Genomic DNA, 25,711 nt, shown 5'->3' on the forward strand with positions numbered 1-25,711 from the left:
AAAAAGGACTCCTCAATACTAGCCCAGAGGTTTCCTCCCCCTTTTGGATCCCCAGAGTCCCACAGACTCCCACCACCCTCCTTTTCCTGGGATCCACCATTCCCAGGACACTAACCGGAAACCCAGACACCTTTTTTTGGGGGGCAGGTGAGTCAGGGTCACTATTGCTGTGATGAAACACCTTGACTAAGGCAACCTGGGGAGGAAAGGGTTTATTTCTGTCACACTTCCAGGTGACAGTCCATCATGAGGGAAGTCAGGACAGGAACTCAAGCAGGGCAGGAACCTGGAGGCACCATGGAGGGGTGCTGCTTACTGGCTTGCTCCCCATGGCTTGCTCAGCATGCTTTCTTACAGAACCCAGAACCACCAGCCCAGGGATGGCACCAACCACCATGGGCTCAGCCCATTGTGGGTTTGGCCATAATTAAGCCACTAAATAAGAAAGTGCCGGCCTGGAGAGATGGCTCACAGGTTAAGAGCACTGACTACTCTTCCAGAGATCCTGAGTTCAATTCCCAGCACCCACATGGTGGCTCAAAACCATCTGTAATGAGATCTGGTGCCCTCTTCTGTGTACATAATAAATAAATAAATCTTCAAAAAAAAAAAAAAAAAGAAAGAAAAGAAAAAAAGAAAAAGAAAAAGAAAAAGAAAGTGCCTTACAGTTGGATCTTATGGAGGTGTTTCTCAATTGAGGTTACCTCCTTTCACATAACTCTAGCTTGTGTCAAGTTGACATAGTCTAGTCAGCACACAGGGTCTCTCTATAGAGTGGATTTTCATAGAACTCACTATGTAGATCAGGCTGGCCGCGAACTCACAGCTGAACTCACAGCTGAGTGCTGGGATTAAAGGCATGTGCCCTTATTTTTTTAGACACCTTCCCCAACACCCAAATCCTTTTTCACTACCTCAGCTCCTCTCAGAGTTGACCCTCCCTCCAATTCTACGCCTTGCTCATTGGGCTATCCCAGGACTCCCCGTGACCCTCTCTGTTATCTGTGCAGCAGCGAGCAGGCTCTTCCAAAGCACAAACCTGACCACTCCAGAGCTTTCCATGGCTCCCCGTTTCCCTGAAGGTGACATCTAATAACCAACTTCAGGAGGCCCTTGCCTTGCCTTCGTGCCTACACCTGCTCGGCTCCCCAACGCCAACCGGCCCACCATGAACTCCTGTCGTTCCCTTGAGTCTTCCTGGCTCAGCCTAGGTCACCGTGTTGGGAGAGCCTTGTGTGGATTCCTTAAGAACGGTGCCCCACAGACCACTTCCATGCACCCCACCCTCTTTGCAGCGCGGGTGTTCCCTCGACAGGCAGCCGTCTAGGGCAGGGGTCTGCGGAGCTCCGAGGCTGCGGGCCGGCTGCGCTGCGGGCGGGGCGTGCGCCCTTGGCTGGGGCTCTGGAAAGAGCAGGGCGGAGGCCCCGCCCCACCGCGCCCCTCCCGCCGCCCGCCCACTCGGCCGGCCGGGGCGCGGGGCAGCGGGCAGAGCGACGCGGAGCTCCAGCGGCTCGGACCCCGACGACGCCCCGGCCCCGAGCCTGCGCCATCCGGGCCGCCCTCGAGCGCCGGAGCGCCTCCCGGAGGCCGCCCTGCAGGTAAAGGCGGGCAGCGTGGTTGGGGTTCGGGTTGGGGGGCCCCCCGAGGGCCAGATGTGGTCAGGTGTCCAGCCCCGACGGGGCGCGGAGCCTCAGGTCCCAGGGTGGGGACAGGACCTGGAGGCGACCCCGAGGATTAGGGGGAGCCCACCCGTTCCCTGGACGTAAGGAAGATAGAGCCCCCTGTTTCCTCCTTTTCCAAAACTGGACAGTGGCTCGGGGTGTATCACCTCACTTCACCTGTAAAACGGGAATCGCAAAAACTGCCTTCGCGATGAGGTAGAGGTGAGGGGGAAGTGAGGGGACTCAGCTCCCACCTTACCCTCCCTCCCCACCTTTCTGCCGTTTCTGCTTCCCCATCGACCTCCAAATTACTTGGGTTTTCTGTCTCTACCCCAAGTTCTTTCTATTTTGGGTAACCTGGCAGCCTCTACCCGACACCGGAGACTGAGGTTCTGAGGAATGTCCCTGCCAGAGGCTCTGCACCCCCACTCCCATTGAGACTTGTAGGGATTGAGGGGGTTGTGCCTGGCCAAGAATGGCTGGGGTCCCAGGTCCTTGGAACAGCTTTGTGGTGTCTCCACCACACGGGTCCCAGGAGGCTCCCAGATAGAGAAAAACTATTCAGCCAGAAGGCTTCTGGAATTGCACCCAGGACAGACCCCGCTGAATTTGCTTGGAGTGTGTGTGCACTTGTGTGTGTGAGTGTATCTGCTAGAGACGCCTTGTATGGAAGAACAGGCTAGGTACCCCAAACAGAAATGCCTCTGAACTTGCAGGGTGCTCCAGCCGGGATGTCCCACTTGTCTGCCATAGAAAAGCAACTTCCCAGAAGCTGTGGGGGGCTGTGGGGCAGGGATGCTGGAGGCTGTTCAGATGGGGTCTCTCAGTACAGATAGCTGAGATAGCAGATCCTCACTATCCTGAGGGAAGAGACCCACCCCCTTTGTGGGGGCCACAGAGAGAGGGAGCAGTCTTGGTGGGAACAAAGATTCAGGGCTAGGCTCTCCTTGGGCGGTTGAACCCAGACAGACTTGGACAGAGAATCCCCTAAAAAGATAAGCCCAAACCAATCCCATGCAGCCACGCTCCCTCCCACTGACACACACACACACACACACACACACTCACACACTGAATAAAAGATTCATTAGACACACAAGGCCACACTCTTACCATAAATACTAAAACAATGACGCTCATGTGCACACGCAGTCTCCAACAGACACACGGCAAGCCCCATGTGGTCCAGCCAAACATACTCTCACAGGAGAGTTCGTGTGCTCACGCGCGCACACACACACACACACACACACACACACACACACACACACACGGGTTCACACTCTACATGCTCACTAGGGTCTCTTCCATTTCACTTTGTCTACCCACCCCAGTGAACATGAGTGTTTCCACTCTGGCCTGGAGGGAGGGAAAGAATAGGCAGAGAATGTGTCTCTTAGCAGGAGGGAGAGGGGAAGATACCGAACACACACACACACACACACACACACACACACACACACACACACACACACACACACACACACAGCTGTCAGCCCAAGCCCCTAAATCCCACTGCTTCCCTGCTTTGGGCTGCAGCCAGACCAAAGGATGTGAGCCCAACTTCCTGCCCTGCTCACCCTCAGCTTACTCCAGAACCCCAGTGATATGGTCTCTGGGTGCCCACTGAGGTACACAAGGAAGTGAGGTACTATGCAAGCCTAAATGCCAGGCTTCGAGTATGGGGAGAGAGGGTCAGAGGTGACTCTGTCAGCTTTCAAAGACAGAGTTTGTCAGTTGGGCCTCACAGTCGGTAGTTAGTTGAGGGACCATACTATTTTGAAGTCAGGTTTGTTGTTTTGATTTTTTTCCCCTGAGACAGGGTTTATCTGTGTAACAGCCCTGGCTATCTTGGAACTCACTCGGTAGAACAGGCTGGCCTCGAACTCACAGAGATCTGCCTGCCTCTGCCTCCCGAGAGCTGGGATCAAAGGTGTGCGCCACCAGCGCCCGGCTGAAATCAGGTTTCTAAAGCTTTGTCCTGACGCCAGGTGTGAGCTGCCTAGTGATGCTAGCTGGGAGGGACCGGCTGTTCTGTGCCAAAGATGGAGGGGGCGTCTTGTCTTCCAGGCAAGGAGATCTTGGAGGACGACCAGACAGTGTGAGGAGAAAGGTGATGGTAGCTAAGGTGGGTGGTTGCCGTGACGACAAGAGGAAGGTGTTCATGAAGATGTGCTCATCTAATTATGGAGTCAGGAGAGGACAGCCTGGGATTCTTGCACTGCAGCACTGTGGCCTGTCCCCACAGGAGACAGGGGCACAGAAATGAGGGGATTGGCTTCCAGTCTTACCAACTGTGAATGACTGGGGACTGGAGCTAAGAGTGGCCATAAGTCGGGGGTCACTGAGTGTGTACAGAAGCCTGGGTGTGTCTACAAGGCCAGAAAGTGCACACATGTGCACAGACATGAGCCAGGGAAGCCATGCTCTCTGAAAGAGAAGTCTCGATCTCCCTGTTCCTTGGTCATTTCCATAGTCAGAAGGGTATAGACAGCACCTAGGCAGTTGAAGAGTTGACCGGGACACTGCCTGTCTCTGTGCCTCAGTTTCCCTATTGACAAAATCCCTTTCTGGGATCATTTCTTTTTCCTGTGGAAAGGTGAGGGAGGGATGGTTCCAGGTCACTTTTGCCATACAGGTAGCACCCAGAACTTTCTGATGCATCTCTCTGGTTGAATCTAGGAGCATAGGAGTACTGATCCCATATCGTGCAGATACAAAACTTAGGAAATTTGTAATGGGACAGTAACTATTCCCATGCAGATGGAGGGGTGTGCCTGTTTGGGGGAGTAGAAAGGCCTGTGAGGGGCACAGGAAGCTGGTGAACAACTCCTGGGGAGAGCCAGGCCAGCATTACTGGCCATCTCCAGGATGGGAATAGAGACTCGGGTCAGATCATCTGAGGGCACACAGCAGCCAGAGGCGGAAGTGAGAGCAGAGGCCAGGACCTTGGGCTTAGGTCTTTCTCCACAAAGGCTGCCTTCTCTTGCAGGCCTAGCAGGGACCTGGGGTGGAAGGGACCTCATCATACTACCCGACACTCTAGTTTTTTTTCTTAAAAAAAAATGTATTTATTGGGGCTGGAGAGATGGCTCCATGGTTAAGAGCACTGACTGCTTTTCCAGGGGACCTGGGTTCAATTCCCAGCACCCACATGGCAGCTCACACCTGTCTGTAACTCCAGTTCCAGGGGACTTGACACCCATGGCAAAATACCAATGCATATAAAATAGAAAGACATTTAAAAATGTATTTATTGTGTGGATGTTTTGCCTGAATGTATGTCTGTGCACCACACATGCAGTGCCCTTAGAAGCCAGAGTGGATGTTGGATCCCAAGAAACTTGAGTCACAGACAGTTGTGAGCTACCACTTGTGGGTGCTGGGAACTGAACCCAGGTCCTCTGGAAGAGGAGCTAGTGCTTTTAACCACTGAGTCATCTCTCCAGCCCAGACACCCTGTAATTTCCACTCCTCTTTCTGTTTCTTACAGAGTGTAACAGTCAAGAGTTTGTTGGGAATTGACTGTTCATTAGGTCCTCTGTTTATGTATTTCTAATCCTGTAGCAATAGTACAAGGCAGGGACCAATGGTTTATCTCAAGAGGAGGGTAAGGGGTGTCTCTGCTAGGTCTGTCACCAGCCTGTCTGCTGAGTGCAGGGCTGGAATTCCTACCCGGGACTGCGATGACACCCATCTCTAGTCCTTTGCATTGACCCAGTTTCTTCATTTTGGGGAAGGGATTGGAGAACTGATAGGCTCCGCATTTTCAGCGTGCTAGGCATCTCTCTAACACAAGATTTTTTCCCCCGGAGAGGAAGCAACAAGTACCAGAAAGTCAAGCCCATGGGGAGAGTTTGAAAGGAAGGGTATCTGAGATCTCTTAGTGGTCCCTGTCACGCCTGGCAGTGAGGAGGACACTAGTTCCTTCAAGTAAGGGCTCTGAGCCCGAGGTCTTGGCCTCACCTGACAGTCCTAACTGGCTGCTGTGAGGCCTCAGTGGCCATTCTTCTGAGACGGGCCAGTGATGCTGGGCTGGCTTTCCCTGGAAACTGTGGGGTGGGAAGCAATTTCTCCTCTGCAAGCTCCCAGGAGCCCACAGTCTTCTGTTTTTTTTCTGGGTTCCCTTATGTAGCTCGGGCTGGCCTGGATCTCTCTGTGTAGCCTAGGCTGACCATAAACTCACCATCCTCTTGCCCGGGCCTCTTGAGAGATAGAATTACAGGCGTGAGCCACCACGCCTGGCTGAGGCCAGCTTTTTGGCACCCACCCCTTCCAGCATCCCGACCTTAAGACCAGGAAATTCTCCCTTCTGTCTAGCCTCCTTCTCTCCCACTGTGCTGGCTGCGGCAAAGCTTGCGTGGGCCCTCCAGGCCACACTCCTGACAGGCGACCACGGGCTTATTAGTCCTCGGCAAACATTCTTCTCATAGTTCCTGGAGCACAGCAAATCTGCTGCTTAGCCAGGAATGCAGAGGTCCCTCCTGCAGTGGCTGCAGGGACTGGGGAGGGGGTGGGAGTGCTGGGGGTTAGCCAAGCTGGAGATGTGCTGAGGGGATGTGGCAGACACCCCCCTCCAGGAACACTATGCCTCAGCTAGAGCAGCAAGATGGAGGGCTGTCTTCAGCATCTTTAGACTTACCCAGCTTGGCTCCAAGCTCTGGGACCATCCTGGACTGGCTTGCTGATGAACTTGGGCAAATGACCCCCCTGTGCCTCAGTTTCTCATCTGTAAAGTGGGTTTCAGACTACTGCCCATGTCTGCTGGGAGGTGTCATGGTGGTGATATTTTAAATAACTATAGTGGACATGTATTGAATTCCTGTGTGACAATGTACACTAAGTCCAGTATACAAAAGTAGGGTTTTGTGAGTTTTTTGTTTTGTTTTGTTTTTTGCTTGTTTGTTTATTTGGTTTTGGTTTTTCGAGACAGGGTTTCCCTGTGTAGGCTTGGCTGTCCTGGAACTTGCTCTGTAGACCAGGCTGGCCTCAAACTCAGAGATCCACCTGCCTCTGCCTACTGCTGGGATCAAAGACGTGTGCCGCCCCCACTAGGCTCAAAAGTAGTATGTTTGATCCTCACACATGTTCCAGGAAGTAGAGACTGTAGACATATCACTGATGGAGGAGTCATCAGTGGTATGGTGGACTTGGCTGGTGAGGTCCTGAGGTCCATTCAGGTGGTTGGCGAGATGGCTTAGCAAGTAAACGTGCTTGGTGGATACACAAGTCCCACATGGTGGAAGGGAAAATCTGACTCCCAAAAGTTGTCCTCTGACCTCTACACTGGCCCCATGGCACATACAACCTTTTCTCCTTAATAAATAAATGAACATTTAAAAAAAATGAGGCGTGCAGTGTAGTTGTGTGTGCTGACACAGGAGGATTATTGTGAGCTTCAAAGCAAGAACTAAGAAATCATTTAAAAAGCCAGCTTCCCAGTTCCTGGTATGCAGAACAGGAAGATTAGGGGTTCAGGGTCATTCTTGGCTATAACTGAGTTGGAAGCCAGCTGAGATAAGGAGACTCTGCCTCAACCAAACCAAACCAAACCAAACCAAACCAAACCAAACCAAACCAAACCAAAGCACATTCGTGCAGCTCTTGAGTTTTAAAAATGAGACTGTTGGGTCAGGGGAGATGGCTCAGTGGTTAAGAGCACTTGTTTCTCTTGCAGAGGACCTGAGTTAAATTCCCACCACTGACATGGCAGCTCACAATCACCCATAATTCCAGTTCCAGGACCAAACTCCTTCTGCTGGCCTCTGTGGGCACCTGATGTGTAGATGGTGAACAGATGGTGAACATATATACCTACAGGCAAAATGTACATACAGAAATAAATCAATCTAAACCAAGACATTTTACATTGAGACTGTATCAAGATCCTGCTCATGGTTGGGCATAGAAATGCACCCTCCTCTGGTGAGCACCACCTCTGTAAGGAGCTGAGTTTCCCCCCACCCACATACCCTCAGGGCTTTTGTTTGGAAAGCTGGAGTGAGAACCCAGCCTGACACCAAGCTAGTCTGCTTGGGGACTCCGCAGCTCTCAGAAGCTGCTAGGTGGGGACTCAGACTGTCCCTCCCATATCTGGTGAGGGATTTAGCTGTGCAAAGGGGAGATGTCACCAGGGGGGGGGTCGAAGAGGAGGATTAGAGCATTGAGAACAGAGCCCCATTGAAGAAAACTCAGACAGGGCCATGGTGCACCGGTCTACCCAGCTTCCTACTTTGTAGCATCTTGGGAGGGGGCTGCTGAGGCCCTCAGTAGAGGCTGCCCCCACTATGCCCAGCTTAGCCTGGGTTGAGGTGGCAGCATGGGTAGGCAGAGTGGATTTGGCAAGAAGGGCCCTAATCTGTAGGAAGCCCAAGTATAGGAGCTGCGGCCACTTAAGGACTGGCCACATCTGCCTTCTTGGCCTTAGAGAGTGGATGTGGCCCCTCTGGGCCGGGATGCTCCTCCCCAGCTCCTCCAGCTTTGCAGGACTAGGGGGAGGGGTGTTGGTAAAGTTATTCAGAGGGGAGGGAGCTAAGGGGAGGTGAGGTGGCTCAGTGGGTATTCCCCCAAGCCAGGCAACTTGAATTTGATCTCAGGACCCATCTGATGGGAAGAGAGAGTCAACTTGTGAAAATTATGCCTGATCACCAGGTGTGGTGGCACACACTTTTGGTCCTAGTACTCTGGAGGCAGAGGATCTCTGAGTTTGAGGCCAGCCTGGTCTACAGAGTGAGTTCTGGGACAGCCAGGGCTACACAGAAAAACCTTGTCTTGAAAAAGACCAGAGAGAGTGAGAGAGCAAGAGAGCGAGAACAAGAGCGAGAGAGAGTGAGGGAGAGAGAGAGAGAGAGAGAGAGAGAGAGAGAGAGAGAGAGAGAGAGAGAATTATCTCTGACCTGCACATTTGTGAGTTGTAACACGAATGGCCCTCCCCCACAATAATAAAAAATGTAATAAAAATGTTTTTTAAAGTTATTCCTGGGACGTGGCCAGTGCTGTTCTGTGTAAAGTATGGATTTAAGGTCTATTATTTATTTTGTGGTGCTGGGGACTGAGCCCAGGACCTTGTTCATTCTAGGTGTTCTTGGGATTTAGAGACTGTTATTAGGCAAGTCTGGGTAGAGGAAGGGGGAGTCAGCTTTGGGCTGGACTCAGGTCTCTGGCCCTGATACTCAAAGCTTTCCTCAGATGAACCCAGGCAACCCTCTCAAGTGAAGTCATCTGTCCAGACCATGGTTCGAAGCCTGGGCCAGCAAGATGGCTTAGCAGGTACAAATGGCAGCAGTGGAAGCCGGGTGACCTGAGTTTGGTCCCCAGAACCCATGGTGGAAGGGGCGAAGCGATTCCTCAGAGTTGTCCTTTGACCTCAGACACAGATTGAAGGAGAGTGGGGCTGGCTCCGTGGTAAAGAGCACTTGGCCTTGAACTCCATGTGTAGGCTATGCAGCTGAAGATGGCCTTGGCTTTCTGATCCTCTGGCCTCTACCTCTTGAGTTCTATGATTACAGGTGTGTGCTCTACCAGTTTGAGTTTATGTGGTGTTGGGGATTGAGTTCAGGGCTTTGAACATGCTAGGCACTCCACCAACTGAACTGCGTCCCAGCACTAGTTTGTATATGTGTACACATGTGTGTGTACATATGTGTGTACATATGTGTGTAGTGCTGGTGATTGAACCCAAGTCTTATGCTTGGTCAGTGAGCACTATCCTGTCTCCCTAGGGTTTTTTTTGTTTTTGTTTTTTTGTTTTTTGTTTTTTTTAATCCACCCGCCTCTGTCCCTTGTGTGCGTTCAGGGCTTTGCCACACACCACACCTTCAGTTCTGTTCTTTTGACCTGTCTGGCCCATCCTCACCCCAGCCAGTTCAGTTCATGTTGGTAGCCAAAACTCAGATCAAGCCTAGATCAACCCCAGTGGGGAAGGCGGGTGGGTAGTTTGTATTGAGTGGTATAGACTGCCCACCCAGGCCCAAGCAGCCAGGTCCCAGCAACCAGGCCCCAGCAGCCAAGCCAGGAGCTCAGAAAGTGGCCTCCGCTGGGGTTCTGGTCTTTGCCGTAGTCAGGGTGTTCAGGGCTCAGCAAGGTGGAGAGATGGCCAGGAGCCGCAGGCTTTGGCATCAGGCTGTTTGTGCAGCCACAGAGAAGGCCAGGCTGTCAGAGTTTCCATGGGATCGGGCAGAGGCAAGCAAGCAGCTGGGGGAGAGAGTGACGAAGCCTCAGTTCTTTCTGCCAGGTGGGCTGGCTGGGTGTCCCCTCTTTATCCGCCTAGGAGTCATGTCTGGGTCTGGACAATAGCCCCAACTCCTCTACATACCTATGCTAGGGATTTTTACAAATATTTTGAGACAAGGTCTCCTGTAGCCCAAACTGGCCTTGAACTCGCTGTGTGGATGAGGATGATCTGAATCCCTGATTCTACTGCTCCACCTTGCAAGTGCTGGGATGACAGTCATGTACCACCATATCAGAGTTACGAAGTCCTGGGGATCAAACAAGCACCTTGTGCGTGTTAGGCAAGTACTCTACCAACTACGTCACATCCTGAGCCCTAAACTAGGGCTTTTGACAGAACCTGGTACCATGTTTAGTTGAGGCACACTGGGGAGCTCTGCCATCCAGAGCCCTGGCCACACCCACCTCCCCACTCCACTACCTACAGTGGCTCCCTATTGATTTCGGATGCAAGTGTGACTTTCAAAGCTCACCTTCCTGGTTCCCCACTCTCAGTTCCTGCAAGTCTCCAAAGACTTCTAGACCATCCCTGTGTCTCCCGAGCAGCTTCCCACAGCCTGAAACTCCTCCATTCACCTCATCTGCTGCTCAGATTTCTATTCATCTTTCAGAATTCAGCTTGAATGTCCCTTCCTCCATGAAGCCTTAGGGGAGCTCACTGTGAGGTGGAGGGACGGTGTTCTCTGGTCTGTGTTTCTACATCTTAGCCAGCAGTGTGTGTGTGTGTGTGTGTGTGTGTGTGTGTGTGTGTGTGTGTGTGTGTTGGGGGCGTTGTTTATTTGAGACAGGTTCTTACTATGTAGATCAGGCTGGCCTCGAACTCACAGAGATCCACCTGAATACTGAGACTAAGGGTGGGCCAATCATGTGATGGCCTTTTGATTGATGCTCCCAGCTCCTTCAGGGCAGGGGTGGAGACATCAGTGTGACCGTCTCTAGCTGGACCATTTCCATCTTAGGGGTCACCCCCAGCCAGTCCTAATGTAGAGACAGGACTTGGCCTGAACAACCGGGCACCCAGAAAGGGTTTCCTCAGTGCCTCTTAGCAGGACTGTCACTAGTGCATGGAGTGAAAGAGAAGATGGGTGTGGCGCTGCCTGAGAGCAGGGCCCTGAGGCACCAGGCTGAGGAGGGGGCCCACTCCTGCAGGGCTCCTGGTCGGGTGCCAAGGCTAGGAAGATGAGGACCGGCAGGAGGTTTCCCTGGCTTTCTCCAGGCAGGCTCTCACTGCTCTGGTCATCCATCCCTAGATGCTGCTGCCACCACCTCCGTGTGGCCCCTCCCACCTAAAACAAAACAAAGGTAAGCTAGATCTGGGCGGGGTTTTCTGACACCCCAGGTTGGAAGAGAAGGTGTGTGTCGCCCTGTAAACTCACTGGCTCCTCTGCAGCAGCCCCTCCCAGGTCCAGGCTGCTTCTCCTGCAGGTGACCTCAGCTCTGAGGGCTGTAAAACCCCGGCCCAAGTCGGAAGCAGCTTTTTCTCATTTGTGAACTATCTCGCTCGGCTCCTTGGCGCGGCGGCCGCGTTTGCTTGGCCCTGCCTGAGTGCAGTGGCCTGGCCGCACTCCCGCCGGCTCCCTCCCTGCCCAACCCGGCCTCTCCTGTTGCCGCCGCCGCCGCCACCGCGCAGGGAAGCCGCGAGGCCCAGGAATCTTGGCCGGCTGGAGCGACAGCGGCCGAGGGTGGCGCTCCGGAAAAGGCTGCAAATGGGAACCAGAAGGCTAGGAGCTGGAGGCTGAAGAGGTCCGGCCTGCCGGGGCTGAGGCTGGGTGGCTGCCTCTGGAGACCCTCCAGGCTGTTTTGGTCAGAGGCTCCAGACCTCTGCTGGAAGCCAGCACAGCGTGCCACCCGCTGAGGCCATAGGCCCTGATGGAAGGAGCCAGCTTTCTTGGATACCATCCTGAGGGTGCGGTGGCCATGGGGTCATCTGTCTCAGCCTGGACATTCTTACCTCCCTGGCTGGAGGCTTGGTGGCAAAGAGATGATCCTTCCGGGGGTAGCAGGTGTCTTAGACTCAAGTAGACAGAGGCCAGTGGCCTGGCATTAAATGGAATCACCTGTAAGGAGGGAGAGCATCTTGGCTAGCCTTCTATGGCCTAGGCCTGAGGAACCAGGAAGGGCAACAGAGACTAGTCCCTGATCAGACTCCTGAGGGCTGGGCCCCAGGTGGAAGGTGGCCAGGTCAGAGCCAGCCCTGGATCCCCAGTTGCAAGGCTCTCTTGAGTGCCCTGAGGAGAGCAGGAGGCTGGGAAGGCTGCTTGGAGGAAGAGGCGCTCAGGAGAGACTTAATGAGAAGTTCTCTTGGAAGAGAAAGGAAGAAAGGGGGTACTAGGCAGAGAGAGTCATGTAAACAACTCTGGGAAGGTGTGTATGAAGTTGAAGGCACCCAGGGCTGTGGTGCGCTTGTCTTATCCCCAAGGTGGGAAGCATGGCTGCCAGCTCTACCCACAAGTCCAGGCTTCACCTGCAGTTAGCGCTTCTCTCCTTTTTGAGAGTGCACAGCCTTCTCTGTTGGGACCTGTGCTCTGTCCTCTGCCAGCATCTGCCCCCACCCACCGGCTAGTGACCCTGCCTCTCCCTCAAGTCTCCTCCTGTGCTCTTCCCTAAACTGCGGTCCCTGTGCACCAGGTGTGGGACACTGGGACCCTTCAATGGAACTGCAGCCTGCTAGGACAGATGTCAGGAGCAGAGGTGTACTCCTGAGCTGACACCCACCCCGTGGGGCTCCAGGCAGCTCTCAAGCTTTAGGGCAGCCCTTACCCACACATTTAAACTAGGGGGCCGAGTCAGAGCGATGTAGACACTCAGACACCCCCCCCAAGCCAGACCTCATCCATGGAGGCAGACACAGAGCTGAGGTCAAGCATGAGCAGGTATGGCCTGTCCTCACTGGCCTTGCTGAAGGCCTTGTCAACTGATCAGCAGGTCACGATTTGCAGAGCTGGATCTCCATCCGAGGACAACTCTGTTTGTCACAGGGGTGTGGGGGAGGGTGGAGGGGTCACAGTAGAGATGCATAGGCAGTGGAGATGGGGACAGAGGCCCATAGACCTGAGTGGAAGGACAGGTAGACGCTCAGACATGAAGGTGACCACGGACACGGAAGAGGATTGAAATGGTCCTCAGTGCTCCCGCCCCAGGTCTAAGACCTGGAGTATGTTCCTGCAGAGAGACCTCAGGGGTTGTTCAGTACATCGATGGCTCCTCTACCCACTGTGTGCATCTTCCTCCAGAAGCCACATGAATGGCAGAACAACATAGATTTATCCTGCTAGGGAGCCAGCAGACAATCCAGAGCAAGTGAGAGCCATGGGCAGAGCTGTGGCAACAAGTGGTCCGCAGACAGGACACATCGGCATAGCCTAGGAGATGGGCAAGATGCATATGTCCGGTCTATGGCAGTCGCATCCATCCTGATGACCTGGTATGGGGTATGGGGTTTGAGAAGTGTTGATGAATCATAAGGGAAATGTGAGGACAGCAGAAACTGTAAGAGGGCAGGCAGAATTAGAGAGCCCTGTGGCTGTTCCAGTGGGCTCTGGCAAAGCTGCCCCCCCCACTCTTTTTGTTTGTTTTGGTTTCTCGAGACAGGGTTTCTCTGTGCAGCTTTGTGCCTTTCCTGGAACTCACTCTGTAGACCAGGCTGGCCTCGAACTCACAGAGATCCACCTGCTTCTTCCTCTCGAGTGCTGGGATCAAAGGCATGTGCCACCACCGCCGGGCCCACACACAATTTTTTTTTTTTTTGAGACAAGGTCTTATATAGCTCAGCCTAGTCTCTTTTGAAATAATGGGTGACCTTGAACTTCTGATTCTCCTGTCTCCACCTCCCAAGTGCTGGAATTAAAGGCCTGTGCCACCACCACCCAGCTGGGCTGTTCTTTGGAGCATAAAGTCTCTGTCCCGCAGAGGCTGCGGGGAAGGAGAAATGAGACAGAGCAGGGAAGAGTCCACAGGACTGGACCCATGGCTTGAAGGGAAGGAATAGGGGTGCTGTCACCCATAGTTGTGCAGGTTCCTCCTCCGCAGGAGCCTGGAGGAACGGGGAAGATGGCAGTCTCTCCTAACCTGCCAAGGCACTGGAGGGGTGCAGAGTCTGCATTACCATATAAGGAAGGGAGGACCAGCAATGATGTTCAGATTTTTACCCTGGGCACCAGGGGTTGGGGGAAAGGAGGCCGTGGGCGGAAGTGGCAACGGCGTGGGAGGGCAGGGCTAAAGAACCGTAGGAGGAGGACGCGGAAGACAGGTGTGCCAGGACTCAGTGACGGAACTGGAGCTGTGGATGCTGCAGGGAGACCTGGAACCAGGAGGACGGTCCAGAGGCCACGAGCCTGAGCCAGCTCAGGGAAGCCTGCCTGCAGGCAGACAGAGGAAGAGGGGCTTGTTAGGGAAGGGGTGAAGAGACCCTGCCTCGGATGGGGCAGGGATATGTCCGGACTGAGGACATGTGGGGCAAGGGATATGTTCTGACTGTGGACACGTGGGGCAAGAGGCTGGAAGCTGCAGGATTGGTGTCCACCCTGAGCCCCTAGGGCCAGGTCTGGCCTTGAGAAGGAGACCACCTTTCTTTTGGGACTCGGGGAAGGGGGAAGGCTTAGAGTTTAAAGTGGAGGCTGAGGGCCTGAGGTTGGGGTCATGTCCTCTGCTCACCCGAGGATCCTTACTTAGTTCAATTGCCCTCAGCGGTCTCTACAGAGAAGCCTGGTTGGTGTTTCCTCTCGACTAACCAGGGCAAGGTCTAGAAGAGCGGGAAACAGACATTCAGACTTCATTCCTCAAGACCTTAGGCTTTGGATGGAGGCAAGATGTCACTTTGCAGCGGGAGGGTATGTGGCTGGACTGAGGGAAGGGCTTCCTGGCCCCGAAGGACAAGCCAAAGCAGCACACCTGGCGGGTCTGGTGGCTCCTGTGGTCTCAGTTGGCCTTTTTTGCTGAGGACACTGAGCTTCAGAGAGGTTCAGTCACTAGCCCAGTATCACTCAGCTCTCAGTAGCTGCGCTGGGAGACCAGGGGCTGCCCGGCTTTAGGAGGGGCTGGGGAATGCTCTCACCTGACAGGTGAGGGGTGGGTGGTGGGGTGGTTGGGGTGGGGGAGACCAGGGAGAGAGGAAGCGGCTGGGGGAATGGGGACCAGGCACGGGCCCGGGGCTCTGCAGAACGTCTGCACCACAGGAAGCGGCTCACAGCATACCTGCGGTTTGGCGGACCGGCCGCTGCGCCTCCCCGCCGCTGCGCCTCCCCGCCGCCGCCGCCGCCGTCTGGGGTGCTGGGGCCTAGATGCTGCTCGGGTCGGGTTCCATCCGCCCCCACCCCAGGGCGGGTCACACCAGCCTCATCCTGCATCCTCCCCCCACCCCCCGGGCTCCTCTGCACCTCGGATGAGACAGCCCCGCTGGGGGTGGGGTGGAGCATGGAGCGGGGACACACCTGGGACCCGACCCTGGGGAGGGGCTCGCGGAGGGGAGCGGTCGACCAGCGCCCCCTCCCACCTGGGTCTGGAAGCCCCGGGGCGCCCGCTCCCAGCCCGTCTCCTCCGCCTCCCTGGGAGGAGGCCAGGCTGCCCCAAAACGCTGACTTGGACGAAATGGTGTTTTACGGCGATTTGTTGAAAAGGGGGGAAATCCCCGTTAAGGACTTGCAGCTGTCCAAACACCGCGTCTGCCCCGCCGCCGCCAGGGCTCAATCCCCTGAATCAGCGTCTCCTGAACGTGTCCCACCTCCGAGGCTCTGCGCCCCTGCCCGCCCTAGCCTCGGTCTGTCCACACCTCCGGAGAGGTCACCAGAGAGGGCGGTGGCTTGCCCAAGGTCACACAGCCAGGCGTGGGCAGGGATGGCGGGAGCCTCGGGACTCTCCACCGGATCTTTGACCCCCTAACTTGGCCAACAATCCCTTCTGGGAGAACAAGTAACAGATGAATTGTCCCCCTTGCGCCCACTCTTCTGGAGCGAGACATGTCCGTGCAGAGACAACTCTTCTGGTTGTCACTGGGGGAAGCGAGTTGCTGCTGTGTTTTTGATGATTGATTGATTGATTGATTGATTGATTGAGATGTCCTCGCCTCACACTTGCCAAGTAGTCAGGGATGACCTAGACATTTCTGTGCCCTCCTGCCCCTACCCCCCCCCCATTTCCTGAGATTACAGGCGTGTGCCACCGTGGCTAACGTTGTGCATTTTTTAAGTCTGATGGTGGAGTGAGTTGGTCACAGGGTGGAGCCTCGCTGTGGGACCGCGTGGGCCCCGTGGGGACAGGGAGCGCAGGACATAGAGCTGAACCTGGCTCCACAGACAGAGGCAGAGGTTGGGTGAGGCAGCCAGTGGGCTGGGCGTCTCCAGCGTGCCAGAACAAGTGAGTTACCCAGGAGAAGCCCCAAGCGGGCAGAGTACGCCGAGTCCCGGGGCCTGGCACACAGGCCCACACAGTGCCACCTCCAGGTCATTGCCTCGTTCTTCAGCCCCTGAACAGGCTCAGCCCTGTGCCCAGCCTGGAAGAAAGACTCCGCTTGCCACTGGCTGCTTTGCTGGTTGGCCTGGCTTTCTGAGTGCTCCCGGCTTCCGCGGCAGGAAACCCTAGTGGTTAAAGCTTTGCTTTGTCACAAGTCTCTGCCCTTGCCTTCTTGTGGCTGTCCCCAACCCGTGCAAGCATCACTGTGCTTCTCTGGGCCTGTTTCCTCATCTGCAGACCGGCCTGACAGCACCTTCCTCTTGGAAAGGGCCACAAAAATTAAATAATTTTTCTGAGCAAAAACTTCTGGGCCATGCCTCCTCCATCACTTCCCTGACTCTCCAAATACACACCTGGTATCAGACCTGTCCTGATCTCATGGAGGGAGTCTCTGTTTCTCTCTGTGTCTCTCTTTCTCTCTGTCTCTGTCTCTCTCTGTCTCTGTCTCTCTCTCACACACACACACACCAGCGTTGGGTAGAAGTTGCTGGAATGGAAGTGTTAGGAGCTATGGGGAGAAGTGAAAAGCACTTCCTGTAAGAACCCATTCTAAGCGGAACTCAAAGTTGGATGGCTCTGGGTGCTGGAGGCCCTGCTCCTGGGTGCTGGAGGCCCTGCTCCTGGCTAGTGCTGGGGTGTTTCCTTTGGTACCATGCCTGCCTGGTACCTTCCTGACTCTACTCTCCATTACCACTTCCCATGTGTGGGAAACAGGTTCTGGCCTTTCCAGAGCCAGGTCTGTTCCGGGTGTCTTGTGATGGCGTCATGACCTTGGCCCTGGCCTAAAGTAAGTCAGAAGCCATCTTGGCTCCCTTAGTTACTTTACAGTCAGTCCCTTCCCCAAGCTTCCCTCTGCTCCCCACCCCTGCCCACCCACCAGACAGAACACTCTGGCTCTAGACAGGTGTCTCAGAGAGGGCCCTGCTCTGCCTGCTCAGGAGAGGTGAGGAGGGTAGAGGGAAGGGGCTTCCTGGCCCAAGTTTAGGGTCTGCTTATAGCTTTGTTAATGAATACCTTCAACTCATTTCCTCTTCTCTGGACCACAGGAGCATCCTCACAGGCTGTGGTGAGGGCTATATGTGAACTGTTAGGGCAGTTTCTGGTCTGATTCACCATCAGCAGCTAAGAAGATGCTGTACGTCGCAGGCTCGCTTGAGTCTTGGTATTAGTCACAGCCAATGAGGCAGGTGGCCTGTGCTCAGGGAAGGTTCCTGATGCGGCCTCAGCCCCTGAGCAAGACCTTTATTGTCTAAGTAGCTTCTCTCCCTCCCCCTTCCTCCCTCCTTCCTCCCTCCCTGCTAAGGCCTTACACACACACACTAGGGAAGCCCCCTAACACCAAGCTGCTAGGTAACCTCTAGGATTCTCTTTCCATACCTATAGCACAAGGGTTACCTTCACATGGGCTCCCTGGGCTCCCTGAGAAGGTCAGGCTGAGGCTCAGGGAGAGTAAGGGGTTGTTTGAGGTAACAGAGCTGGTAAGTGGTGGAGCTGGGATTTAAACCTAGGAGCTGGGCAGTGACTTCATGGATCTTCCCTGCAGCCCTCTATCCATTCCTGCCAAGCTCTGGGTGATTTTAAGCAGAGAGGGATGACAAATGCATGCCGAAGCCAGAGAAGGCATGGCCATGGCTGGGTTTAATTGTTTTTTCAAGACAGGGTTTTTCTGTATAACACTGGCTGTCCAGGAACTTGCTCTGTAGACCAGGCTAGCTTCAAACTCAGAGATCTACATGCCTCTGCCCCCTAAGTGTTGGGATTAAAGACATGTCCATCGTCCTGCTAATTTTTTTTGTTTTGTTTTTTTGTTTTTTGAGACAGGTTTTCTCTGTGTAGCTTTGCGCCTTTCCTGGATCTCGCTCTGTAGACCAGCCTGGCCTTGAACTCACAGAGATCCACCTGCCTCTGCCTCCTGAGTGCTGGAATTAAAGGCCTGTGCCACCATGCCCAGCCTGCTAACTTTTTTTAAGTTTAAACATTTTTTTAAATAATTTTTTCTGATTTCATGTATATGTGTGTTTTGCCTGCATGTATATCTGTACACCATGTGTATGCAGTACCCACAAGAGCCAGAAGAGGGCATTGGATCCCCTGGAACTGGAGTAACGACTGGTTGTGACCCACAGTGTAGGTGCTGGGAATCCAACCTGGGTCCTGTGGAAGAACATCCAGTGCTCTTAGCTGAGTCACAGGCCCCTGCAGTTACCGTATTTATTTTGTGTTCTAAGGGAGTGTCTTTGGGGAGAGTGTCCTTATATTCTTTCCCATTGCTGTTTCTGCTGGTAGTGGTGACAACGACTTCTCTTAAGGACATACTCTTCAAAAAGAGCACTTCTGTAGGCTGGGAATGTGGCTCAGTTGGTAAAGGTCATGCTTAGGATGCACCAAGCCCTGGGTTCAATCCCTGGCACCTTATATAAATGAATGTGGTGGGTTACACCTGCAATTCCAACACTCAGGAGGTAGAGGTAGGAGGATCAGTAGTTCTAAGTCATCCTCGGCTTTCTACCAAGTTGACACCAGCTTGGATTATATGAGAATCTGTCAAGAGGAGGAGGAGGAGGAGGAGGAGGAGGAGGAGGAGGCCGGGCGGTCATGGTGCACACCTTTAATCCCAGCACTCGGGAGGCAGAGGCAGGTGGATCTCTGAGTTTGAGGCCAACCTGGTCTACAGAGTGAGTTCCAGGACAGACAGAGCTACACAGAGAAACAAAGGAAACTCCTTTTCCCCTGCATGGGGTTATAGATGGTTGTAAGCCAACATGTGGGGGTTCGGAATCACACCCAGGTTGTCTGGAAGAGCAGTTAGTACTCTCAACTACTCATCCATCTGCCCATTCTCTATGCCCAGCTTCAAAAAGCATTTTTAGGGCTGGCAAGATGGCCCAGCAGGTAAGGGCACTGCTGCCAAGCCTAATGACTTGAGTTTGGTCCCTGTAATCTACATAGTGGACAGAGAGAAATGATTCACACAAGTCCTCTGACATTCATGCCACGACACGTGTGCTCCTCCTTCAAATAAATAGATGAAGTGTAATCAAAAAGGCATTAAAAAAAGTAGAGCATGGGAGGGGATGGGAGGAGAGGAGGGAGGGGAAACTGCACCTGGGATATAAAATAAATAAATTAAATAGAAAACCCAACACACACACAGTAGTGCATTGTATGGAGAGCATCCGATTTGTGCTAGCTTCCAGGTCAGGTGATGATGGGCTTGGCTTCACTTGGGGCTATTCTGTATAATGTAATGCCATGAACATTTGCCCAAATCCCTCTCTGGTGAGCAGAACCCAGAACCCGGGCCTTGTTCTTTGAGCTCAGCTAAGTGCTATGGATAGCATAGGTTGGGACGCAAAGGGGTATGTGAGCCAGCAGAAGGCATTTTGAAGGCAGGGGCCTTGAAGGATAAACAGAAGGTAAAATTGACATCACTGGCGGAATCAGCAGATTCCAGGGCCCAGAGCTACGAGGGGCCTGGGACCTGTCCTGTAAGGAGTTCTGGCTGACAGAGTAAAGGTTGGTGGGAGAGGAACGGATGTCGAGGCTGAAGGTAAGGCCTCGGCTCCTGCAGTATGGAGTCCAGAAGGATGTCAACATGATGGGGAATCACGGGGACCTAAGTCAATCCCAGACCTGCCTCCCCTATATCATCTAGAAACTGGGGGTGACAGCGCCACCAATATGCCGGTGTTGAGATGGCTGGATTTACATCTCTGAAGAGCCCCAGTGGTACCTGGCAGAAAGCTGGCCTGCACACAGCAGGGCTTGCTTTAGCAAGGGGTGTGCTGCGGTCAAGCTGGTTCTCCAGAAGGTTCTATCTGTTGTGGAGGCTAGCTTGGGGAAGACAGGCTGGGGAGAGGTTTAGCGGACAGTGTTTACAGATCCCTGCCTTGGAGAGTTGGTTTTGAAAACCACCGAGTTTCAGCTGAGCTCCTGGTCCTGGTGGCTGGTTTGGTGACAGGTTTGGTGACACCTTCTTCTCCCTACAGCACATCCCCAGACGCCATGCAGGGGGCGCTGATGCCCTTGCCCGCACTGCTGTTGATGCTGTTGGGGTGTGGGCCAAGAGCGTCCTCTGGTGGCGGAGCTGGAGGCGCAGCCGGCTATGCCCCGGTGAAGTACGTGCAGCCCATGCAGAAAGGACCAGTAGGACCGCCGTTCCGAGAGGGCAAGGGCCAGTACTTGGGTGAGAGTCTCCCTACTCAACAGTACCTAAGACAGATCCCCAGCTCCCCAAGCCCCTCCAGACCTTCCAGACCACAGCTTCTCGGTGTCTAGCAGGAATCCCGAGTCCATTTTTTCTTTCTGTGGCTTTGCCAGAAGCTGGCTGTAGTTGTCTGGTGCAGGTGATCTTCATACGGGGGTGCAGAAAGGTCGATAGATAATGAAGCCGCTTGATTGGACTGTAAAGCGGACTCCTAGCGCCACCTATTGGCCATCTCACCATCAGGTCTTGCTGTCATAATTATTCTAAGTTCATTGGGCAGGGGCGACTGGTTAGCTGGGTTCAGGGAGTCGTGGAGGAAGCCACCTTCAGCGATCCCCAGGACAGCAACTGGACCACTCTGGACTCCCTCAATACGGAGAGGCAGCTCTGGAAGTGGTCTCTATGAGCGATGCCAAGCCTTGTTTCTCCCCAGTACTCCCCGCACCGCCATGGGGTATTGGGTCGATGAGGTTCCCATCTTCCGTTGTCCAGGTCCCTGACCGTCACCTTCTCTTTTTCAGAAATGCCTCTGCCGCTGCTGCCAATGGACATGAAAGGAGAGCCAGGTCCCCCTGGGAAGCCGGGACCTCGGGGTCCCCCTGGGCCTCCTGGCTTCCCGGGAAAGCCAGGCACAGGAAAACCAGGGCTTCATGGGCAGCCGGGCCCTGCTGGCCCCCCTGGCTTCTCCCGGATGGGCAAGGCTGGTCCCCCAGGGCTCCCAGGCAAGGTTGGACCACCAGGACAGCCAGGGCTGCGGGGAGAGCCAGGGATACGAGGAGACCAGGGCCTCCGGGGGCCCCCAGGACCTCCTGGTCTCCCTGGTCCTTCAGGCATTACTGTCCCTGGAAAACCAGGTGCCCAGGGGGTGCCAGGGCCTCCAGGATTTAGGGGGGAACCAGGACCCCAGGGAGAGCCTGGGCCCAGGGGAGATAGGGGCCTCAAGGGGGATAATGGAGTGGGCCAACCAGGGCTTCCTGGGGCCCCTGGGCAGGCAGGTGCCCCTGGGCCCCCTGGGTTGCCTGGTCCAGCTGGCTTGGGCAAACCAGGTTTGGATGGGGTACCAGGAGCCCCAGGAGACAAAGGTGACTCTGGGCCCCCTGGGGTTCCAGGCTCTAGGGGAGAACCAGGAGTTGTTGGTCCAAAAGGCCCCCCTGGGGTAGATGGTGTGGGGGTGCCAGGGGCAGCAGGGGTACCAGGGCCACAGGGCCCAGCAGGGGCCAAAGGGGAGCCAGGGCTCCGGGGCCCCCCTGGACTAATAGGCCCTATTGGCTATGGGGTGCCAGGAAAACCAGGACCTAAGGGAGATAGGGGCCCAGCTGGGGCCCCAGGGCTCTTGGGGGACAGAGGTGAGCCAGGAGAGGATGGGGAGCCAGGAGAGCAGGGTCCACAGGGCCTTGGGGGGCCACCTGGCCTTCCTGGATCTGCAGGGCTTCCTGGTAGACGTGGGCCCCCTGGGCCCAAGGGAGAGGTAGGACCAGGAGGCCCCCCAGGAGTGCCTGGTATTCGGGGTGACCAAGGGCCTAATGGTCTGGCAGGGAAGCCAGGGCTCCCTGGTGAGAGGGGACTTCCTGGGGCTCACGGACCCCCTGGACCAACTGGGTCCAAGGGTGAGCCAGGTTTTACAGGTCGCCCTGGAGGGCCAGGGGTGGCAGGAGCCCTAGGACAGAAAGGTGACTTGGGACTTCCTGGGCAGCCTGGCTTAAGGGGCCCCTCTGGAATCCCAGGACTCCAGGGCCCAGCTGGCCCTATTGGGCCTCAGGGTCTGCCAGGCCTGAAGGGTGAACCAGGCCTTCCAGGGCCTCCAGGAGAGGGGAAAGTGGGAGAACCTGGCTCTGCTGGGCCCACAGGACCCCCTGGAGTCCCCGGCTCCCCGGGACTCACAGGTCCTCCTGGGCCCCCTGGGCCTCCCGGCCCGCCTGGTGCCCCTGGGGCCTTCGACGAGACTGGTATTGCGGGCTTGCACCTGCCCAATGGTGGGGTGGAGGGGGCTGTGCTGGGCAAGGGGGGGAAGCCACAGTTTGGGCTGGGGGAGCTGTCAGCACACACCACTCCAGCCTTCACTGCAGTGCTCACCTCTCCCTTCCCGGCCTCAGGCATGCCAGTTAGGTTTGATCGAACTCTCTACAATGGTCATAGCGGCTACAACCCAGCTACTGGTATCTTCACCTGCCCAGTGGGAGGCGTCTACTACTTTGCTTACCATGTGCATGTCAAGGGCACCAATGTGTGGGTAGCCCTGTACAAGAACAATGTGCCAGCCACCTACACCTATGATGAGTACAAGAAGGGCTATTTGGACCAGGCGTCAGGAGGGGCTGTACTCCAGCTGCGGCCCAATGACCAGGTGTGGGTGCAGATGCCCTCAGACCAGGCCAACGGCCTCTACTCCACTGAGTACATCCACTCTTCCTTCTCAGGATTCTTGCTCTGTCCCACATAACCCGTGGGGGGCCCTGCTGCCCTGGCCTCCTCCTCTTAGTGATAGAGAGACCTTCCCAGTTCCAGAGATCTCCATTTGAAGGAAACAACAAAACAGCTGAACAGAGGCGGCGGCGGCCTTGGCCCGAGGAGACTGACCTGTTTCCCCCGTGTGTAGGCCGAAGTTGTTTTGGAAGAGGTTGGCCTAATTCCCTTTCCCCCAGGTGCACTATGGGGGTTGTACCCTGTTCTGGATCTGCCTGGTCTGCAGGCAGCACCCCAGAACACTCAGCCTGGGCCCCTCATGAGTCCTGGAAGTTGCTAGGAGAGATGGTCTTCCTGTTGGCCTTAGATGGCATGGAATGGGCCAGGGGCGATTCCTGTGTTTGCTGGGCCTCTTCCAGCTCTCCAGGGGCCTTCAGCATATGACATTAGGTTCCCTGGGGTTTTTGTTTCCTTTGTGGGGAAAGGAAGAAGGGAAGGGAGACCATGGAGGCAGTCAATGTGGATAGACACCCCTGAAATGATGCTGTGGTCTCAGACCAGTCCTGGTGGGGACAGTTGTGTGGCCTTTGCTACTGGCCCCTGAAAGACTCCAGAAGCAGCCGTCTGTGGGATCTGTGAGGGACAGAGGCATGGATCTGAGGCATGAGAGTGGACAACCCTGGGCTGAGACGGAACTCTGTGTAGTGTCTCTACAGATTACAGAGCCAACCAGGACTGATGATGGGCAAACATGAATGCCTCTCCCTCTTCCCTCTCACCTGCTGGGGGTGGGCTAAGATTCTCACTATCAGACTGTTAGGGGACCCTTGCCAACCCCAAGCTAAGTGTCTCTGGGCCCTCTGCACAGAGGCACACAAGCTTGTGGGTGAAGATTTCTCTTTCTCCTTAATAAGAACCACACTGTGGATATTTAGTGTCTACTGGAGGGGCCCATCTGTGGGCACTTCCTCTCTCTCCGCCCTCTGCTTCCAATTTCCTGTTCTAAGCAGGGTAGGGCCCAGGAGGCTGAGGCTCTGAAAGAAAGGATGCCAGCAGGCCCCACTGGAATGAGCTGGCTCTGGAGGCTTCCACCACCCTCTCTAATCAGAATGCTCCTTCAAGGAAACAGGCGGGCTTGCTTCCCAGCCCCTTGGCCCCCAATTCAGGCTGGGATCAGTGCTGGGGGCAGGGATGGTGGATATTCTTGCAAAGGATGACTGCTTTCTCTGTGGTCCTTCGTTCTCACCTAGTCAGCCCGCGTCCCTGTACCAAGTATGAATCTGGGACATTCAGTAGGCAACCCACCTCGTGCTCTAGTTTGGGCCCATTCAACCGCCCGTGCTGATGGGCTGAGGATGAAGGCCCAACTTCCTCCCCTGCAAAGCAGCCTAGTTAACTGCTTACTTCAGCTCCCAAAGGGGGTGGGAGCCTGCCTGGGACAGCAAGAAAAAGTTCTGCCCAGGGTTCAGTGTACATTTCTGCTACCCCCATTAGAACCAGCTAGCATTTCAGAGCAGCCCCACTGGGCCTTTCAACCTCCTCCTTCCCTGGGTCAAAGCCACTAGTTGATGTTAGGGATGAGTTCTGCTGGGCAGCAATGAATCAGCTCTCAGAGGGAGCCCTGGGAACTGAGTAGAAAACCAGGGAGCCCCAAAAGCTGTCAAGCCGAGCTGCCAGACTCCCGGCCCAAAGCCTAGGGAAGGATTGGAGATTCTGAAATGTTTGTGGATTGGAGCTGTAGATGTCACTGACAAATATTGTCAGTTTTAACTATGACAACTATACTTACCTTGTGCATTTTTGTATTCTGGCTTTTTTGTTTGTTTGTTTTTTAAGATTAAGGTTTTTTTCATTTGTGATTTTATTTCTAACCTGGTGTAGGAAGTTTCTATTTATCATGTGCCCCGTGTCAGGTTCAGGGAAAATGCATTGGAGAATCAGGAAAATGGGATTTCTTTATGAAAAGAAAACTCCAGTATTGACTGTATTGACTACCCCCAATAAAACCCGTTGTAGAAACACTGCCAAGACACTGGCCTCCACAGTCATTTCACGGGCCCCTTGAGGAGAGGCGTGCACTTACCTTAGTTTCCACCCAGGCCCCTGAGGCCCTTCAGAATCACTCCCTTGCTCCCTTGCTGCCTCAGCACCACCAGGCCAACCTGGAGGCATTCTATGAAACCAAAGAAGGGCAGTGGCTGGAGACTGATTGAACTTCACTGGAACATTCCTGCAAGCTCTCAGGAGCAGTGGAGCGTGACAATTGGCTCAGGATCCCAAGGGCCATGTTACAGCATCTGATACAAATTATGAATGAAACTGTGAATCTCTGGTCCCGAGGACAGGGCTCAATGCTGAGGACAGGGTAGGGGTGGCTGTCCTGGGCAGAAAGCATCTGGGACAACAGACCTGATGAAAGCCATGCCCTGTTATCTGCCTATGCTGATAGAACCTCATCTTGGCTGGAAGCCAACTGCCTGATGTTCCTGAAGCCTCAGGCCAACCACTGAGCTAGCTGCACATGCTTGTCCCTTCACTGAACCTGGAAGGATGCTCAGAGATCATACTCATGGTTTGTGGGAAGATGTCTTTTCAACTGAACTGTTTTTTTTTTTTTTTTTACCCGAGAAAGGGTCTATACTGGCTGTCCTGGAACTTACGACATAGACCAGGCTGGCCTGGAACTCACAGGGATCCCCCTGCCTCTGCCTCCCGAGTGCTGGGATTACAGGGGTGCGCCACCACTGCTCCCAGCTTCAAC

The 25,711-nt window shown here is 54.7% G+C and overlaps 1 protein-coding gene across 2 annotated transcripts; it reads left to right on the top strand.

Annotated features, from left to right (window-relative positions):
• Window positions 1-1,463: 1,463 nt before the first annotated feature.
• Col8a2 (collagen type VIII alpha 2 chain) lies at window positions 1,464-24,980 on the top strand. 2 transcript variants are annotated; one of them, XM_036179794.1, is made up of 3 exons: window positions 1,464-1,598; window positions 20,330-20,526; window positions 21,069-24,980. In XM_036179794.1, exons 2-3 carry the CDS (start codon window positions 20,346-20,348, stop codon window positions 22,985-22,987), a joined length of 2,100 nt encoding a protein of 699 aa, XP_036035687.1. In that variant the 5' UTR covers window positions 1,464-1,598; window positions 20,330-20,345; the 3' UTR covers window positions 22,988-24,980. The 2 variants fall into 2 exon arrangements, with proteins under 2 accessions (XP_036035687.1, XP_036035688.1); XM_036179795.1 differs by lacking the exon at window positions 1,464-1,598 and adding an exon at window positions 11,176-11,195.
• The last annotated feature ends 731 nt before the right edge of the window (window positions 24,981-25,711 follow it).

The sequence above is a fragment of the Onychomys torridus genome, chromosome 2 (assembly GCF_903995425.1).
Source record: "Onychomys torridus chromosome 2, mOncTor1.1, whole genome shotgun sequence".
Classification (NCBI taxonomy): domain Eukaryota; kingdom Metazoa; phylum Chordata; class Mammalia; order Rodentia; family Cricetidae; genus Onychomys; species Onychomys torridus.

Excerpts from the sequence above, each read along its gene's own strand:
- Col8a2 (XM_036179794.1), top strand. The coding sequence starts at position 20,346 with ATGCAGGGGGCGCTGATGCCCTTGCCCGCACTGCTGTTGATGCTGTTG. Across the intron at positions 20,527-21,068 it reads GGGCAAGGGCCAGTACTTGG|AAATGCCTCTGCCGCTGCTG; the intron begins GTGAGAGTCTCC and ends TCTCTTTTTCAG.